The sequence below is a fragment of the Lagopus muta genome, chromosome 5 (genome assembly GCF_023343835.1).
Source record: "Lagopus muta isolate bLagMut1 chromosome 5, bLagMut1 primary, whole genome shotgun sequence".
NCBI classification, from domain to species: domain Eukaryota; kingdom Metazoa; phylum Chordata; class Aves; order Galliformes; family Phasianidae; genus Lagopus; species Lagopus muta.
This window is the reverse complement of record NC_064437.1, coordinates 54,747,652-54,766,123: the sequence shown is the minus strand read 5'-3', so window position 1 is coordinate 54,766,123 and position 18,472 is coordinate 54,747,652. Positions and strand designations below refer to the sequence as shown.

The 18,472-nt window shown below is 39.0% G+C and overlaps 1 protein-coding gene across 3 annotated transcripts in view; it reads right to left on the bottom strand.

Annotated features, from left to right (window-relative positions):
* The window catches only part of CFAP58 (cilia and flagella associated protein 58), a 61,728-nt gene extending 43,264 nt beyond the window's left edge, over window positions 1–18,464 (bottom strand). The window contains exons 1-6 of one of the 3 annotated variants that reach the window (XM_048945516.1): window positions 13,267–13,367; window positions 12,501–13,006; window positions 11,189–11,470; window positions 5,861–6,009; window positions 4,663–4,819; window positions 2,460–2,654 (exon numbers count right to left, since the gene is read on the bottom strand). In XM_048945516.1, coding sequence (XP_048801473.1) covers window positions 2,460–2,654; window positions 4,663–4,819; window positions 5,861–6,009; window positions 11,189–11,470; window positions 12,501–12,509 — 792 coding nt within the window. In that variant the 5' untranslated portion in view covers window positions 12,510–13,006; window positions 13,267–13,367. Of the gene's footprint in view, window positions 1–2,459; window positions 2,655–3,179; window positions 3,336–4,662; window positions 4,820–5,860; window positions 6,010–11,188; window positions 11,471–12,500; window positions 13,007–13,266; window positions 13,368–17,545 lie in introns of those variants that run through there. The other 2 variants (XM_048945517.1, XM_048945519.1) reach the window with 2 other exon arrangements.
* Window positions 18,465–18,472: the final 8 nt, after the last annotated feature.

The window sequence follows — 18,472 nt, the reverse complement described above, 5'->3', positions numbered from 1 at the left end:
ACAATCACTTGGTACATATAATTACTGAAAATCAGTATGCAATTCAAATGACTTCAATCAGTACAGGGCAAGGGAGCTCTGCCTCTTAGTGAGCAAATTCTACATTAATATGCCAATAGCATTTATCTGGGTACATGATTTGCTGAGACCAGGACCCAACCATTTTCTTCTCTAATTTGTCTTCAGTCAAAAGCTCAGAACAGCAGTTTCATGGTTTGTATGGTGTACACATACACCAATATTGGATCCACCAGTGTTTTTTTCTGCTTGATGAGACTTCCTGTAATAATCACTACTCCTTAAGTGAGGAAATAATGACCATCATATTTCACACTTCAAGTATTTACGTGCAGTAAACCAATGAAGTCAATACATACTATCCTATTAAAAAAAAATAAGAGGAGCAGGATATCACTCTTCCAAATACATGTGAAAAGAAGACAACATGAAAACAGCTTATGTTATGAATGTCAGGATTACACTGTTTCTGAGTATTCTTTGTTCAGACTTGGTCATGGGTGGAGTGAAGCCTACAGCTGCTGTACCAAACCAACTTCACTGTCATTCAAGCAATAACAGATTATAAATTAGAGTGGAGCAAGAGCAGGCATCATAGCCAACTACAGTTCAGTTGATAAAAAATAACTTTATTGTGTGGTAATATTTGAGTCACCTCCTCTTACAGATCTATAACTGAACTCTAGATTACCCTATGTTTGAAAAGAATTTTTTTGTGAAGTACAATGCAGTGATTCCAGAGACAACTTCAAGCTATGACAGGCAATCAAAACAGTGCAGCAGCCTGGTTAATTAGCCTAGGCATGGTACTTCATGGGAACTTTCAGTTTCTAGGACAGTTTGGACAATTGAATGCTCCTAAAGTAAGCATTTAGAAAGCCCAAAAGAAGCTATAGAAAGGAAGACAAAGAATACTGCAAAACCTCAATTCACAGACATCCTGATTAAAAACAGCATATCTTGGCAGATTGTGAAGACGCCCTCAAGAACTACTTGGTGATATTTGGACAGTCATAAAGTAATTTAGATTGGAAAAGATCTTAAGAGGTCATCAAGTTCAACCACCAACTTGACATACCAAGTTCACCTCTAAACTACATCTCTTATTGCTGTTTCCATATAGATAAATATAAGTAAGTACCACTAGCATATATGTGGTATGTGATATATAGTAATATAAATAAATATAAATTAAATACCACTAGTGAAGGGGACTCTACCACTTCCCTGGACAGCCTGTTCACCTGACTATATTCTCCATGGATAAATTATTCCTAAAATCCAGTCTAAACCTTTCCTAGCAAAACTTGAGTCTGTTTCTTCGCATCCTACCACCTGTCACCTGAGAAAAGGTGACAACCTTCTTAGAGCAATCTCCTCTATGACAGTTGTAGAGAGTGATGAGGTCTCCCCTCAGCTCCTTATCTCTGTACTAAACTACTCTATTTTCCTCAGCTGCTTCTCGTAGCATTTGTTTTCTCATTATTTCATCAGCTTTGTTGCTCGTCTCTGCACATACTTCTTGAGCAACTCATTATCCTTCTTGTAAGGAGGAGAAATTCAGATAAACAAACAAGTGCATATTCAGAGAAATAATCATGTTTTCCTTATCTCTTTTTGCTAAGTATTTTACTAAGAGTATACGTTGGAAAAAAAAAATAATTCACAAACTTCTACCCTCACCAATTCAGAGACCCAAAGGGAAGAAAAAGCTATAAAACCCATAAATTTACTACATACACAACAACTCCCAAGAAAGTTTCCCTTGAGGTGGACTGTTATACAGTGATGAGATGTCTCCTGCCATTTACTGAAATTGCTTCTCTGAGAGTTTCTCAAAGTCAGGGGAAATGGACTGAAAACCTGAAAATTCAAACACTTCCAGAACACTATGTTAGTACATTTCCAGATAAAGTTTTTGGAAACAGAAAGGGGAATATCAATCAAAAAGGTTTACAGAGACAATTCTCTGCCCTTTGACAGAAACACTTCCACAAGCTTGAGAGGTAGGTGAAAATTATTGTGACAGAGAAGAAAAAAAGGGATCAGACTTAAAATGGCTTTACCCATGCCACTACATTCAATCAGTGGCAAAAGGGGCAATATGTGCCAGAAGTGCAACTCAGCAATCTCCGTTACTATCATTAGTTCATCTGTGCTTCACAGACTCTGTCTCATTCACTATCATCTTTTCAGGATGAGATGATCTCTAATTACACCACTGTGCTTCATTACTGATTTCTGGGAGAAACTTTATCTGAAAACTGTCATCTGCCTTCAAATATTTGTTAGTTTTTAAAATTATATAAAAATAAATAATTAATAGAATTTATTGACTTCAAATAATCTCCCTCCATTTCCTTTCAGGAAGATCAAATTTCTTCTTATTTCGAAATCTGACTCTAACTTTAGACCAGATGAAAAGCACGCCAATGCCATACCTTCTGCTCTTTCAGATTTTGTTCCATTTTCAGTTGTTCCTCTTTGTTCTTTTGTACACGTTGCTGTAAATTCTTGATCTCAGCCTGCTTATTAACTATTTCAGCTTGAAGATTTTTCAGATCCTTGTCCATTTTTTCTTTCTTCCGAGCTTCTCGTGATACCTCATTGTTACGCCTTTGGATTTCTTGCTGAAGCTGTAATAATAAAGAAAACAAAAATTTAAGTTCCGCTGCCTTTTAATTAGGCATAAAAGGCCTCTCACCTCTCATGCTTAATGTTAAGAACAATGGCTTCTATTCTACTGCATCCACTACTGCACAGATCTGAGAAGTAACTGTTATCTAATAGCAGACTAGAAATCCTGTAGTAGGTAACCTATTTACTGATTGTGAGAAGTTGTTAAGCACTGTCCAGATCATCCGTAGAGGAGGGTCCAGTAGAGCTCAGATACACAGAGCATTCCTCTGGAGATGTAGCGGCACAAATGTATTTTCTGTTACAAGTTATTAGTAAAGAGGTATTTTTTGAATGCAGGGTTAAAACAAACTTGGATTGAATGCTATATTGCAAGGATTTTTGTTTTTTTTCTACTGCACCAGCAGAAACACTTATACTGACACAGAAAAGACAAAGGTGTTCAAGCAGCTATTCACAATTACTCTCAATATTTCTGCTCTCAATACTCCTCAGCAGAAACTTTGAAAGAAATTCTCTCTCACATTTGATAATGTCCTTGTGACTTCTGCTCTCTCTGTCCCCAAAAATGTGATGGAGCAGAAGCACCAGAGAATATCTATAGGAGGTTGATCCATGTGGAAAAGTCCAGTTCAGAGACCAGCAGTTGGAAGATGCACTTCACTTATTGATTCTTCTCCCTATCAGGGCACAAATGAAAAGTTGGCAGAACTGCCAGAGCCTTCAACAGGTTCTTCAAAAAACAAAAAAACAAAAAACCAAACCATTGTTATTTAAGCAGTCTGAAGTAGAAAATGATTTTGTTTCGGAAGAATGGAAGGTGGTTCTATGCACTGTAACAATGCCAAAAATTAAAGGGCCGATGAAGTAGGTACCAAAAGATTAAAGGTGGCAAGATTCAGTAAGATTTGACGGGAGTTTCACTTCTTTCTTTTCTCTCAGTGCTGACAGAAAAACAAATACTTACATTCTCTTGTATTACATTCCCAATTAAGTGCTTTAGAAACAGAAAATAATACTGTGCACGGAACACAGGCACATCAACCCTTTCCTATTTGTGATTAATAAAAACTGCAAGCTAAACGCTGCTTCCTTCTCTTCTTTATTCTTTGAGTGTTCTTCTCTCCTATCTTGCTCCAGTCCTTAATGTTTTTCTTTACATTCCTTTATTCTTCATTGTTGTATTTTTGTATGTTGAAGCAGCTTTTCTGATCTACTTTCTCTCCATCCAGTGGGTATCCTATTGATCCTGTTTCCTGTATCACTAGCTGCTATATGCATTTAAAGAAAGCTATACATATAGCTCAATAAAGAGGCCTGTCTATTCAGATGTTCAGAAAAATAGAAAGCCTCACTTACAGAGCAGACAAAGAAAAGCAGAGATAGAACGTGAGTGCTCTGTACAGACACCAGTGAAGCGAACAATTATTTATTTAAGCTCAAAATCAGCAGGTAGAAGTCAGTGTAATAAAGTTTTTAACCATTAGAAAAAGTGAGGTTTTGAAAAAGCTTTCCAGAAGCAGTGCAGGAGGAAAGAGCCTAATAGGCTATTAAGTCAGAATTTGGTACATTCTTAAAAATAATTGCATGGCATCATACAACAATCACAATCAACAGAAAGTGAACAAGGATCAAAATTCCAGGTCAGTGTTCTAAGTTGCTCTTCAGAAGCACAGGGATTTACAGTGCAGAAAAGAAACAAACAGACCAAAGAAGAATTGCCAGTATGAAGGATAACTATGACATTGGCAGAGGAACTCTGGTTCAAATCAGGCTACTGGGGAGCTGTGGAAGTAGCTGGTACATGACAATACATTTTTCCAAGGACATAGCCAAGAAATAGAGAAAAGTACAAAAATTCACAACAGATTCTTTTCTGAGCATTCCTGAAAAGGGTCTAGATGTGGAAGAATAAGCAGTAGTATATTAGTCAACTGAGATCAATCGCAGCAGTGGAGAATCGTTTAGGACAGAGCCTAAAATCATCACCTGGTGAGCTTTACAGACCTGCAAAATAGCTTCATCTGCCTCATTCTTTGCCCTCTCTGTATCCTGCTGCTGCTCTGTGGCTTGAGTTAGACTTTGACGTAACTCCACAACCTCTGACAAGAGCTGGTCTCGCTCCTTTGTTATCTCTTCTTTGTATTTTATCAATTCACTGATACTGGAAGTAAGGAAACAATAGGTAAGCAGTGGCAGAAGCCCTTTCTGTTCTTCCTCCTACACCAGAACAAGGTCTTCAGTGAAAAAGAATAGCTTAAAAGTTTGTTTCATTTTAAACTCTTCTTTGATTAATACTTTTCTGGTCTATCAAATTTTAGGCTTTACCTACTGTGATCATTTAAGAGTCACAATCAACACAAGTCCAATAAATCCTTCTCTTGTTTTATCCCTTCCTCACATACAGAAGAGTTGGAAACATCAAAAAATGAGCATGCACCATACATATCCAGAACACGTAATATAAAAACCTTTACACAGTGTGAATATAGCAATTCAGAATTAGCTGATTCAGCCATCAGCAATCTCAACAGAAGGTACACAGATCCTAAGGGTCAATATACTCTATTGCATCTTTGAGTTTATAGTTAATGTTAAAGCATAAGAACAACCTGAGGACCTGACTATAAAGAGAGCTTTTGGAGGGCATTTAAAATCGACGGATCCTCAGGATCACAATTATTTGCATGTTGTAGCAGCCAGAGGCTCCACCTGAGATTAGATCACTTGATGCTAGTGGCTGCATTGTTCAACAGAAAAAAAATTAGATGTGTGAATATATACAGCCAATGATAATGCTTTATAATAAAGCTAGGAACAGAAGTCTCCTGCTTCCTTTCCTTACCTATTGGGCCCTACTGCCATTGTAAGTTAAATACTTGACTGATTCCCACTCTGAAAGACTTGGTATATCGAAATGCTCGTCAGATAAAACACTGGGACCATTACTGAGAAAGTGCACAGTACTGTTTTTTGTTTTCTCAGCTTAATTCAATGCTCAATGAACTCACTAACAGTCTGATTCTGTCCTCGTTCACTGCACAAATACGTGAACAAATAGATGTGCACTCATGAGAAAACTGAAATGGAGAAAAAAATCTCTGTCTCCGATTTCCAGTGACCTTCTAGTATACAGTAGCGGCTAAACAAGGTGTAGAATAATAGAGAATTAGATCAGGCACTTGTTTTTTGGTGGAAAATTTACTTGTATTCCTGACTGGAGGACAGTCCAGATCCCTGCTCCACTGAATTAGTTAGGCGTACTATTTCCTCCTGTAGTGAATGAATTGTTTCCTTTGCTTTCTGTTCCTTTTCATAGGCTGCATCCACCATTTTCCAGGCTTTTTCAATCTCCTTGAAAAAACAAACAGAAAACATTGACAGAAATTAAATTGGGTTGAAAGGGAACAACAAATTAAAAATTGCCTTGCATTTTGGTGAATTAAGAAACCAGATTTTCATGCTTTTTCATGCTCAGATTCACAAGTTTCCTTCACCAGTTGTCTTTTCACTAGAATGGGGGCATTTTCAGCCATTCAGACAATGTCAGTTCACACCACAGACGCTCTTAACACAAAGATTGGGAATATTATCAAATATAACTCTTAGAGGTTTTGGTTCTGTAAGTCAGTAAATGTCTAAACATTTATTGAAAACTCAGTGCCTACAAAATTCCCTTGCACTCTAATAGCTCACTTAATTCTCTAAAAATCTTAATAGCTGTTACAACATGGAACAACCAGATTACTATTTCTCAGAGGGGTAAAAAGAGATGTTACTCTTGGCCTTGCTGCCTCTTTGTTCCTTTGCCTCTGTGATGACCTACTGCATTTTGGCTTAAACTACATGTTTAGATGAGCCACAATTCTCATGCCAAACTTCAGCACATAGAATTATTTGAAAGCCAAGCTCACAACCCCATGGTTTGGTATCTTCAAGCAGGTATAGAAAATTAAGCAAACTCTCATTTGCTAACTTCCTCTGCATTTCTCCCCCTTGAAAAAGATCCTTAAGAATCACATAGCAGGCTTATTCCTTGCTAGGTTCAAACCATGCTCTGAGTAGTTCTGAAATTCTATCCTAAAAATTGTACTGAATCAGAAAGCGTATGGACATATCAGTGGGAGAAATATTCCCAACAAAGATAGTACTTCTAACCCTAGAAGTTTCTGAACTGCAAATCACAGCATGCTGTCTCGTCTCTCATGTTCTTTTCTCTCCTGGCTGCTGACAGGGTGTTTAACTTCATGGACTTTAATGGATGTAGATTTCAAGTGTGGCTCTGCAACTCTGTATTACCTTTAGGACCTCCCTGAGCAGGGTCAGATACAAGCACAAGTCCATCAGGAAATAACATCCCTTTCAATTTCTACTTGTATCATACAAAAATGTAACAGTGAAGAAAATTCAGAATACCTCCACAACTAATATCAGATGACTGCCCAGATAAATTGTGGTTGCTCCACCTCTGGAGGTATCCAGGGCCAGATTTGATGAGCTCCTGCTCAGTCTGATTTAATGGTTGGCAACCCTGCCCATGGCAGTGGAACTGGAACTAGATGATCTTTGAGGCCCCTTCCAATCCAAGTCATTCTATGTCAACTTGAAGATTAATAATTTATATGATGATGATGATTTTTTTTTTTTACAGCCATTCCTTATTTGAATTAATATCCCTGGTTCTAAAAATAAACCTATTTAACATTAAGTTAGAAATAATGACAAGCTATGTTATGGTGTATGGTCAGTGTATGTATTGAGCTCTTTCAAATTGAATAGATGTAGTGCTAAGCTGTTTACAGCCTCAATTAAAAACGTCAAGTCATTGAAGCAGCAGAAATAGCAGACTACCAGAATCTGCTGAAAACCTAACACAGAATATAACATCTGCAGCCTCTTCAAGCTAGAGGGAGAATATGTTTTCATGTTAGCTATTCAATTAGTTCAGCATATTGAAAGTGGAGAAACCAGAGAAACCAGATGGAGCTTAAAGATCAGGAACGTTTGTCCTATGGCTTTTTTTTCTTTCCAGACTAATAATAAAGAGTTAAATGGTGGGTTTTACTTGTTCTGAAACTCTGAAGAAGATTATAATCAACAAACCGTATTTTTATTACTTTGTGAATTACTTAGTTCAAAATCTAGTTTGAAAAATGCTTTCTAGTTACATATCAAGCATATTTAGAACAGTTTCAAATACTGAAGTTAATTTTTGTTTTACACATTTAGAGTTCTAATTTCCATGCAGCAATGATCTCACATAAACTATCAGATATAATCCAATAGGTAATAAATTTTTCACTCGTTATTCTCTTACATAAAAAATATTAAATTATGAAATTTCAATAAATGCATGCTAGGCAGAAATAATCGTACAAAGACATAGCGTATCATCTTGCCTTTCAAAAAACAAACAAACAACAAAACAGCCACAACAAAATATAGCTGCAAATACACTTTTCAGATGTGGCAGCCAGCAAGAGACAACCAATCTTTCTCTAGAAAAATGCAAATGGAAAATAAGATTAAAGCTGATTACTTAAATCAAAGCTTCCTGCTGGCTGATTAAACTGTGATTAAAATTGGGTAATTAAATCATTATGATTGGAGTTTTGGGGGGACAGAACTAGTGAAAAATATCAGTAAGCCCTTTGAGAGGTCTTACTGGTTTGAGCGAGTCCTTAGGCTCAAAACTGCATTTTGTTTCGGTGAGAGTCCACAGAAGGAACCACCTGAAGTCAGTGAGGCCATTCAGACAGGCTGTGACTGCAGGAAACCCTGTGCTGAACTTCTTGAACTACATCTTGCCCTTCACGTATGTTGAAACAACTTTTATCAGTAGGGTTAGCACATACAGAGAATGGCATCATGAAAAGGCAAAATCTAAATTTAAAAAAAAAAAAGATTGCTACAGACTTCAGCATCAGCAAAACCAGTCTCCATTATGATGGTTTCCTTCACGATTTATTTTACTTTGAATAAAGAACAAACAGTACCTCTTCCTTTAAACTCAACAGTAGAGAGGAAGAAATTTCTGAAGGCGGATGCTTTAAGTGAAAAAAATAATCACATTTATTACTCAGTGGAGAGGGGAAATGAAAGAAGGTAGAGTGTATCAGAATCACTGGATAATGCAGTACAAATGTAGGTACATGCAGTTTGTTGTATAATTAAAGATGGAAGCTGGATGTTTGCATTTATAATAAGTACCCTGAAAAATGTGAAGCAGAAATTATGAAGTGTGACTGCCTTATTTTATTTTCCTTAAACAGACCCAAAGATCACATCAGTGATCTGAGAATTTATGAAATGTTTCCTTAGTACACTGGATTGATTCCCTTGAAATCTGAAAACTTGGTAACTCAAAGCAAGGCAGTATGAGCTCCTATAAATTCCCATTCTGTTGCACCCCTATAGATCAGTTTCCCTAATAGTGAAAGAGAGAACTGTACTTCCCCATGGTTCAGCTTGGCCCTTATCTTCTCTGACACGACAATAAACAGCAGACTATTATGTCCAGTTTATTAAAACTACAAAACAAAGCACTGAACAACCAACAGACAGTAACAGCTATTGATTATTATTGACCTGGGCCCTACCAGCAATTGATTTGTGCAGTTAACCCCTGACCCTAAACAAATCCTACAGATTATAACTGGGCTCCACATGGAGAAAAATTCTGCCTCTGCAGCTTGGTTGAAACCTTTATTTGTATATGAACCAACAACCCACAAAAGCAAACCTATAAACCTGTTACCCTGATGACCCATCAAGTCACCAAGATTGAGGACCTTAATTTGAAGCAGCTATACCATTCTTACAGGAACAACCCCACTGGGATTCTCTTATCACTTGTAAATAATGAAACACTGGAACAGATTATTTGTCTAACTCAGTGCTGCAGAACATCATATTTGCTATTTGAGTACTTGAACCTTTCTTGACACCCACTTTAAGCACCTGTGAAAGATTTTGAGTGTCAGTAAAGCTATAATAAGATACTACAGCTGAACTTCTCTTCATATTTCATGTTATTCTTCGTTTTGAAGAATAATGACAGTCAAATCCCATAAAATAATATGAATATCTTAAATAGCATCCAAATAATTCTTGAGCATTTAAGAGAAAGACTAGTTCTCACATCCAAACTGAAAAGTACTGGTGCTGTTTACATGATCCATAGCATGCAACTGGAATTTACATGTTACATGCTGTGTTTTGCACATTGCTTCTAATATGACCATATTGTCAAGCTGCTTTCTCGCTACAAAATCACTTAGCTGCTCCAATAGTATGTGATATTGTTAAAACATAGCTTGCCTTAGCTTCAAATCAGCTGCTAACATTGGAAAGGCTCTCATTTCTTCCCTACTCTTCCACTCTTCAGTTCTATGACATTACCAAGACAGTGTTGCCTCAGGTTGGGAACATCTTGAAGGACTGTCTTTGCTACTGTTCACACTCATAGAATAGCCACATAATAGAAAGTGGTAAGGAACATTACAATTCCTGACTGCCACCTTCCAGATTTTGATTAGCAGCAATGAAAAGCAGTAAGATTTTATGAGGTTTTACCCCTTCCTGAGGGCGTTCAGAGCAGTGCCACAGGCTAGCAAGTCGCAGACACAGGATGACAGCACTGCTAGTTCTATTTATGCTGAGTGTTTATTTTCTTTGTAATACTATGGATAAGAAAATTCACGTTAAATAACTTCTATCTCTACAATGCTAATAGATGTCCTATTGTTACGCTGAATTTATTTTACTGGAACAAGATAAGTCCATAAAGAATTTTAATCGCTATTTTGAAGCATTTAATGGCAACTGCATGTAGGTGTCTCAACTAACTGAGAAATTAATGCTAATCTAGATACCACAACCTAAGCTTTTAAACAATCAGGAGGAAAAAAAAAAACTATTAACTGATCATTTGGCAGTTTTAGATCCACGGTAGTCAAACCTCAGTAGAAGGCTAAAAACATTGATTACTCTTTAGCAAGTCAAGCACTTTGACTGCATTCGAATCAATAATAACAAAGAACACATTAGAGTAAATTGGTGAAGTGACATTGAAATGCTATTTAGGATTCCTTTTCAGAAACACCATGAAACATCTACAATCCATATTTCAGCATGTAAGTAGATTTTTCATATTCTGGCAATAATTAACATCCAAGCAGCACTTTGAAAATAATAATGATCCCAGTTTCAAAAGCTGTGCAAGTTGGAAACATAGATATGCTGCTTTACAGATACGGAAGTACTTGTACTACTGAGTAATAGAAAGCCAACGAGGTCAACTTAGTTCTAGACCTATGCAAATAAATACGGAATTTGAGATGAGTAAAAATACCAGGCTAAGGAAACAAAGCAATCAGTAGCAAAGTAGAGGTTGAGGAACTGGAGATGCTAGGTCTACACTTGGTCCCCCATTTAGATCTCTATATAAAATAAAGCATTCCTGTAGACAGTTTTATTACCAAGTTTTTCATTATCAATTTCATGTCATACTTAATTCTATTCAAAACTTTACCGTCTTCAGTGATGCTATAGTTCCCCGATCGTCCCTAGAGAGCTTTGTGAGAGCAGCTACTTTAGAGGAATTCACCACAAGTTCAGCATTCAGCTGCCTGCATTTTTCCATGAGTCGCTTCTCATTTTCATGAGACTTCTTCAAAACAGCATAGAGCTTTTCATATTCTGTTCGAAATTTTTCCAGAGTGTTATCTCCCTTAAGTAGATTGATGACTTCTTGGAAGTCTTTCTCCAGTGCTTCAAAAGCACTTTCTTCTAGGTACAGTTTTGCAGACTTTTCCTGAATGAAATGAGACAGATAATCAATGAATGGGAGGAACTAAACATTTTGGTCTTGACCTCAAAATATAAAGCAGCAATATATTGAGTGTGCGACATCTTAGAAATCCAGTCACAAATTTCTGTAATTACAGTTCTCTTGTTGCCATGTAACAGGCGCGTTTCAGTCTGTTCTTCAAATAGATCTCCCCTCATTTTACTGAAGTAACTTGTGCTTTAACACTGAGATCCTGTAATTGAATACCACAGCTACTCTGAAGATGGTCTAGAAAATACTATTGTAACCCCGTTTAAATAATCCACTGGCTTTTTAGGTAAGCCAGCATTTCAGCCTCGATTCCTCCCAGTTCCCTACACTGTTAAGAACGATTAGTTTATTCTTCTTAAGCAAACAGTGCCTGCTATAAGCATGTCAGAAAGCGCCGGTAACAGCGATGCACGCAAAGCCACCCCCTGCTGGAAGTGCTTCTGGTAAACTTTTCGAAGGGGAAATTTCAGATGCAGCTCTATTATGAAGCCAAACATTGCTAGCTCGATTTACGCACACCAAATCCCACCAATATTTTTACAAACAGATTAAAATAACCTCCATTACAGCCTTCAACAGAAAACAACCACACCAAGCAGAGGTGGAACAGCCACTTCTTGGAAGTTAGCTGGATGTGCTAAGCGAGGTGAATCAGCCCTCAGGACGCTGCCCTGTCACAGGGGCATTGCTGCCGTTGTTGAAGCTTGGACACGGCCAGCCCGAGCATCTCCATGCTCGGATCTGCGGGCTAGGTGCATCTTTGAGATTGCACCTCGGAGGCAGCTCGGGGCTGTCCTGCCAGGCTGTCCTTCCAGAACAGAAAGCTGAACACTTTCAAAAAAACAGAAAGTAAATAAATCCGAGAGCAAATATTTATTTCATTTGGCTCGGGAATACACTAGCCCATACCGCCTGGAAAAGCTAAAATTGAAAGGAGATAACGCAGCTCGGGCTGCTGTGCTGTACAGCGCTTGCTCAGCCCAAAGCCAGGCTGGGGGCTCACCTCCTCCATGGTGCCGGCGGGGCCGGGCTGCGAGCGCCCTGCCCGGGGCTGGTGCCGCTGCCGGGCCGTCTCCTAGCAACGGCGGCAGGCGGGCCGTCATGGCCGCCGGGGGAGGCGTTGCGGCGGGGGGTGACATCCTGCCCCGCCATCTCCTCGCAAAGGTCCGGCAGAGGGAAGTTGCACTGGGTCTGTGGGGATGCAGGCCGTGCTCCTCAGCCACTCAGCACTACCCAACGCCATACCCTCGTGGACTCGTTAGTGACTTGCTGCAAAAGCAGAGTGCACGACAAGGGAACCCAGACAGCGGCTCTGTGCCTTAAGAGCTGCAGGAAAGTACAGGCTGCTGCTGTTTGCTCTGCTGCCAGCGAGCCCTTGAACTCGTCATTTTCCCCTCACTGGGGTCACAAATTCTTCCATCTGATAGCTTTTAGGGCAGGAACGTAATGTTCTGTGTGCCGTCCCCAGCAGAATGGACACCGCATACGACCTTTAATTTCCACATCGACCTAATAGCAACAACAGAAAATTCTGCCTGGTTTAATGAAGCCTGAATTGCAGCACTTCATCTCACTGATTGCATGGCAAAACGCGTAATTTCAAAGGGAAGCTTTGAAATGGTCTGATGTTACCATTCGGGCTGGAGAATAATGCACGCTTTATAATGTATTCTGTATACTATGACTTAATTACAAAACACTGCATTTGCTGAAAGAGTTTCAGTCATATCAAAGCAAACTTCTCATAATAAATTAATAAATAAAAGTACCTCTTCCAGGTTTTGCACTCTTTCTTCGTTTCCCTTTGTGGTGATGCTTCCCACATAACAAAAGCAGTGGGGAGGTGATAATGATAATTCCTTGATTCCAGCATTTTGGATTGTCAAAAATCGAGTGCTTAGACCTTTAATCAACAAAACAGCTGCACATGTGAGGAAATACCAGAAGACTTTTTTAAAAAAAAAAAAAAAAAATGCTGCTGAAGGATGAATTAAAACAAGGAGTTCATACAATATAGAAGTGTACGAGCTGGATATTTATGATACCTTTTCTTATTGTGGGACAAAAACAAGAATGGAAACTTATGAACTAACACATTCATCTTCCCATTTTAGCTTTGACAATTTGACAAGTTCATCCCTACAATTGCTGCACCTCTAGCAGCTCTGCAGATGTAATAATGTGATCACATCAGGAGTCTATGTGAGTTTGCACTGCAGTCTGTATTTAATTAGAAACTACCATGAGTTAAAACACTCGACAGATTTACATGCAAACAGAAGACAAATCTGGGACAAAATCTCATTATTCACTAAGAATTAATTCTGCAAAAAAAAAAAACAAAAAACCTACAAAACACATTAACAGGTTCATGATCAAGGAACTAGACAGACATTTGAGGATATCTGGGTTTGTGACCATAGCTTCCTATAGCTTAGGACCAGCTGATCAGCATCCCCTGTGCTTTATATTTCTTGGTAAAATGTAAATAGCCACAGCTGCCATCCTGCAAGAGTGCTGTGACTGTCATGGCTATGAATGATGTACTCGTGTAATGCAGTAAAGCCCTTAGGATAAAACTCTTCAAGAGGGATGACTTTTTAACTCTTCCTTGTAGAATAAGCCAGTGTCCTGAGCTCTATGAAAACCTTTCTGCTAGCAAGACCTAAAAAACTCCTCTACCACAGGAGAAATAATCCTCTACTATATTTTTTTATTTAATATGGTATAGTACTACTACACTGTAATAAACTGTAGTTTCATTAGCAGCATAGACAAGTTGAACCCAGGAAACTTCAGGTGAAAGGCTAGTTATGTAGTTCCTTGAATATCTGACTTCATTCAGAAGACATCAGGATCTTCTGATAAAAAGCAGATTCACCTGTTTCACCAGCCTCCTGGAAGAGTCTGTGTTAGAGCACGTACGTGTTTCTGTGGAAACAGAAAGGATTACTAGCGGTTTAAATACTTGCATACTGATTTATTTGAGGCCACAACCCTCAGGCAGTTAATTTAATGCATGTTTTAAACCATAGCGGCAAGAAAATGATAAGCCATCACTTGCTGAATGTAAGGATTTATGGTCTGCTGCGGAGATGCAAATAACTGGAGTAAAATCTCATCAGAATATCCAGGAGGGTGTAAGCAATTTTGGGGCAGGGACCAGGACAGCGCACGTCTTCTGGACGGTGCAAGATGGACCTTTTGGGTACGTGATTATAACTTCGGATGCAAAGTAGTAATAAAGGAAAATCCGACAGTGGGGTAGGAAACGCATTTTCTTTTACACCATCCTGTAGTAAGACAGACAATCACTGGGTGGCACTGCACCACCACAGTGCTCTGTGGAACTGCCCCCTAACAACAGCTATTTTCAACCCAGTGTTGTTTCAGAAACGCGTTCCGAATAATAACTGTCACAAGGAGACATAATGGTGTAAACGTATATAAAAAGTTTGGACCTCATCCATGAATAAACTTTTGTTCATTTTACCCAGATAATATAATCAATAGGGATTCTACTGTAAAGAAAGCAAAGTTTGTCTAACCATTTGCTTATAGTAAAATATTATAAATGTTACTTTTTTTTACATATATTAAAAACGTTATTTACATAAGTTTTTTGCATTCAAGTATTGTGGTTTTCACATTGCCAGAGAAATCAATTGCAATCCCATGGTCTCAGCAGCAGTGACACTGCAGATGCTGTCAGTGGGCTGACGGTCTGTCTGGGATGCACCCAAAAATCCAGTTTGCCTCTTCTGAGTTATATCAGTTTGGCAGTATTAAAAGGAATAAGAACATACAAAAATGTGCTGTGATTTCTCCAGTCACAGAGAGATGCTAAGAAGTTCTTGATTACTTAATTATCCAGCTGACTTTTTACTTTACTCTTTCTGAAATCCTCTCTTATTATTTTTAAATTGAATGATAGCTCTATAATGTGAACACTTGCTCTGATAAACTGGATTGAAGCTCTCTACTTGCTCATAAAGATCATGCAGCAAATCACGAATAGCAGCAACCTTGATCATGTTTGGCACTGGAGTTGAGCCAACGATCTCAAGAGGCAGAAACATACTATATCTCATTACCATTTTCCCAAAAAAGTTAAACCATGAAAATGTTTTTGATTAATAGAAATAAGCCTAATAAAGAGTTTGGTTAGCTCTGAGACAAGCTGAAGCTGACAAGAGTGCTGCGTATAGTGTGCAATTACATGCACTACATTAAAAAATAAAATGGATTAAAATGTTGGAAAGCAACAGAAGTTAGGACAATAATGTTGGATCCATGCTGAGCTCACCCTTCCCCAGCACCATCTGAAATGGCAGAACTATTTCCTACCCTAGGTTTTCCTCCCAGTTCCACAACAAGGATTATGATGGTTTGTCACACCTATTAGAAATTCCTTATCCTCTGCCCTTCTCACAGCCAAACCCAGCAGACCTCCCAGAGCCTTGAAGGAAAGCAGCACTCTGCTGCCTTGGTTCATGATCATGAATATTTGTGGTCACTTAAAGAAAGAGTTTGAAGTATGTCTCGATTCACAATGTGCTCATTAGCAGAATCAGCTCCTCCCACTATGCTTTCCAACAGCCTTTCTGTTCCAACAGCAGAATTCACACCCTTATCCTTGACTCCTGTACCCCTCGCTCATATTTCATTTTTCAATCACCAAATCTTCCCCTAACTGAAAACTTATCTGGCATCTCTCACCACTCGACAACTGAGTCCTCTGGGAAGAGGAGGCTCTTAAAAACCCTCCACGCATAATACCTAAGAAAGACTACAAGAGTTGCAGAGATTAAAGGTGTTTGTAAGGTCATATGTAAGATGAGGACACCATCTGGCAAACTGCAAGAGAGTGACCCCCACCTCCCCATACATTTCCTTGCATTTTAGCTGGGAGCTGTGAAACAATCACAGGTAGAAAGGAATTCCACAGTCCTTTCTCCCCTTGGGCTGCTAATACTCTGCTGGGGCACACCAAACTGGGCCTTCAAAAAACACTGTGCCTCCTAGAATCCCATCCTGATGCAGTCTCCTGCAAGCATACGCAGTCACGTGCAGTATAAAAGATATAGCCATAGCAGGCATCACTTGAGCATGAATCTCCCTCCAGCTTGACCTGCAAGAACATGAATCCCTGTGTGTGCTCCCTGCAAGCAGCTCAGTGTCCTCTGCTCCTTGTGAAGTTGACAGCTGGAAGCTGTACTAAAGCCTGTTTCGCTGCTGCCTATACACAGCTCTCTGTCATATCCCTATTCTCTCTTTACAGAACTTCATTTTTTGTTTACTTCTTGTAACAGTTTGAAGATACAGTGTTTGTTTTAACAGATTAGAAATACTAATGGAAAGAAGATAGAGGAATTACATTGTTCTGATACGTCCAAAAGCAAGGGGAAAGTTACCTAGAGTTTAACACTCAACCCAAACCTTACTCTTGTTCTACTCCCGCTAATAGGCTCTTAGAGCCTACTGCAGAAATAGCATTGTTACATCTAATTTCTGCTGCAGTAGAATTCATGCAACAGAATCACAGGCTACCTCCCAGCGTGCTGCAGCACTGTTACTCCATAGCTCATGGCTTCAGGTCCTACCCAACATCTGAGTAAGGCCAGTAGAGCTTGGCTCATTATCAAATAAATTACTGCCTTCAGCAAGATAATGATCTTCAGCCTTCTATGATGCAACAATAGTCAAACAATGAATCACGTACTGGAGTTGTCAGGAGATGCGATTCCACCTTTCCAGCCTCTTCTGAACTGCTAAATCATATTAAAAAAAAATATATATATATAGTATGTTTTGGTTTGACTTTTCTATTTACATGTCTAACATTACCATAATCTTCCACCATCTCAGAAACAGAAAGGAGATCCTAAATGGGATAATGAATACGTAATAGCATCTGTTAAGATACACAGGACTATAATATGACAGAAAACACAGCAACAGTAGCAGAAAAGCAAAGTCCTAGACTACAGAAAGCAAGGATACACTCAATACACCAGCCACAGAAACAAATTTAAAAAAGCTACTTACCCTAGGAAGGCAACCAGTAGGCAGGAATCTCCAGCAAGAGACTCTCCACTGTCAACCCTTAAATGAGGTCTGTGAAAGGTTGGATCCTGATTCCACCCTTCCAGTCACTCAGGGGCATTGCTTGCACCTGTTGCTTGCACCTGTGCTCCCCTGGGTTGGCCCTGCCCTCCCACCAGGCACTCAATCACTGCTTCAAGCTGTGACAGCATTTCTGCTGTAAGTTGTGAGCCTTTCTTTTTAAAAAGTGTTTAAATCTGGTGCATGCAATCTGGTGCAAAAAGTGTTTAAATCTCTAGTGCATTGCTCTTCTGTTGTATCCCAGGAAAATTTAGATGAATGCAAATCACAGCCCTCTAACCTGTAGTGATTTGTATGTTCAATGTATGTTACATATATATACACATGTGGTCAGAATTGGCAATTACTACCTTATCAGGCTTTCTGCAGGTGGTATTTAATAGGTGTTTTCCCTTAGCTTAGGTGACGGATACTTGCAATCTTGGAGCAGGATCTACTTTGTCTCCTATTGCTGCTGCATAGTTCCCAGGGGAAACAAATGCTGCTCTGAGACAGGCCAGGTCCTGCAGCGAAAGTGGGAAGATGCCACACTGCTCCTGTGAGAGATGATTTTCTTACACTATAGCATAATGGGAAAGGAATGTGCTAACAACACCCAGGTTACAAAAAGACTTGAATAAATTTGATTCAGACACTGAGGAAACCATACCCATCCACACAAATTCACAAGTGCAAGCCCTTTGAATAGCATCAGAACTGTTCATTAGTTCTGCAAGGACTTCAGGAAACCTAAAGAAGCCAACTTAACAGCCTATTACAACTTGGAAAGCAGCTGCCTTCCGTGCAAAGCTGTGCCTTGCATTTGATACTGTAGAGGCAACAGTGACTCCCACTACATGTGGCCCTTAG